Source organism: Myotis davidii, unplaced genomic scaffold (genome assembly GCF_000327345.1).
Source record: "Myotis davidii unplaced genomic scaffold, ASM32734v1 scaffold2493, whole genome shotgun sequence".
In the NCBI taxonomy this organism is placed as follows: domain Eukaryota; kingdom Metazoa; phylum Chordata; class Mammalia; order Chiroptera; family Vespertilionidae; genus Myotis; species Myotis davidii.
The window spans coordinates 13,213-15,030 of NW_006284824.1; the positions used below are offsets into that span (position 1 = coordinate 13,213).

A 1,818-nucleotide genomic window follows, 5' to 3' on the forward strand; every position below is an offset into this window, starting at 1 on the left:
ATAGATAATAAAAGCCTAATATGCAAATCCTCCCCTAGACTGAGAGTTCCACTGGGAGTTTGACCAGAGGGCAGGGCTGGCCAACTGCCTTCAGCCCCTCCCCCTGGCCAGCCCTGACCCCATTTAGCCCCCACCACCCAGATTGGGGCCAGATGGCTGGACCCCACTCATGCACAAATTCATGCACCAGGCCTCTAGTATATATAGATGTAGGCAAACTACACTGTGCCCCTGATGTTATCATGGGTTCAATACTACATTGTGGCAAGGCCTCCGTGGTGGAGTGAGGCATAAAGTACTCCCAGATCATGGGTGGGGGTGTCACTTTTTCCTTTCAGATCTTCACATCGCTCACGCCCTCACGTCTCACTTTATGTTTTTGCTCAAATGTGACTTTTCTGGCCTCATTTACTGTAGCCCCTCCTACACTCTGCTGCCACCTCACGTTTGTGCTTTCATTCTCTGTTACCTGATGTAATACACAGTGAGTGCTTACCCTCCCCTACTCTCCTCTAGTAAAAGGCCCAGGAGCCCTGGTTGGTGTGACTCAGGGTTGGAGTGTCCTCCCCTGTGAAAGGTCACTGGTTCAATTCCTGGTTAGAGCATATGCCCAGGTTTGGGGTACTCTTCCCAGTTGGGACACCTGCAGGAAGCCACCGATCAATGGTTCTCTCTCATATACATGTTTCACTCTCACATTTGTGTTTCTCTCTCTCTCTCTCTTTCTCTCTTTTGCTTTCTCTCTCTCTCTCCCACTCTAAAGATCAATACAGTAAAGTTGTGTGTTTTTTTTAAAAAAAAGCTCCAACAAGTTTTGTTTTATGGAATTTCGTTTCAATGCTCTGTCCTGGCACCTTGAGCAGTGCCTGAAACAAAGTAGGGGCTGGGTAATACTTGATGAATGAATGAAGGCATTTGTCACACTGACAGGATCCCTTGAAGCCCTTCGTTACACCCGAATTCCCTAGCAGAGACTCCTATCCCTGGGTCCCTCTGTGTCTGGACAATTAAAGATGTTAGTTTGTCAAGCTCCTCTCCTCCCCTTCACTCACAGGTTTCCGCTCCAGCTGCTCACTTGGCTCAAGGCCCCGCCCTGCCCGGGCTTCCCCAGCCTGGAGCCTCCCCTAGTGGCAGGTGTGTTTTCATTTTTCCTACATCAGCTGGGATTGCCCGCCTGTGCAGGCTAAAAGCTGCACCATGGAGCTCAGTGAGGTATTGCATCGCTGCCTAGCTGGAAGTTCGAGGACACAGACCGAGCAGCAGGCTGAGACCCAGAAAAGGAGACTGAGGCCAGAGACACCACACAAGGCTGAGTGAGACCCAGGTGACAAACTCTGAGAGGACACTTGAATCTCAACTTGGAATAGAGACCAGAGACCAGAGACCAGAGACCAGGATGAAGTTGGGTGAGACTCCACATCATTGTCCACGACCCTCACTTGCCACAGCCCCCACCCACAGCCCTGACACTCTGTCCCCTCATCTGCCCATCCTTCCCCAACACAGACTTGGCTGTGTGCTGTGCGCTGGTGCTGATGCTAATGACCACGGTACTGACCAGCACAGGAGCAGTTCCCGTCACCACGCCCCTCGCCACCCTCCTGGGTGCAAGGGGCTGCGACATGGCCCAGTTCAAGTCTCTGCCCCCACAAGAGATGGAGGCCTTCAGGAGGGCCAAGGATGCCTTGGTGAGTCTTCCTCCCTCTCCCCTGCCTCCCCTCCCCACCCCCATGCTGTGGGCTACCCTCCACCCTTCCCTCTGTGGGTCACAGCCCCATTTGGCTCAAGGTGGGCCTGTACCCTTCCTTCCCTGGCTCA

General features: G+C 53.0%; 1 protein-coding gene across 1 annotated transcript in view; it reads left to right on the forward strand.

Moving 5' to 3' along the window:
• Positions 1-1,197: 1,197 nt before the first annotated feature.
• Positions 1,198-1,818, forward strand: part of LOC102768489 (interferon lambda-3) — an 8,237-nt gene continuing 7,616 nt past the window's right edge. Inside the window, 2 exon segments of the mRNA XM_015557658.1 lie at positions 1,198-1,313; positions 1,403-1,688. Of these exon segments, the coding sequence (XP_015413144.1) occupies positions 1,198-1,313; positions 1,403-1,688 (402 nt within the window).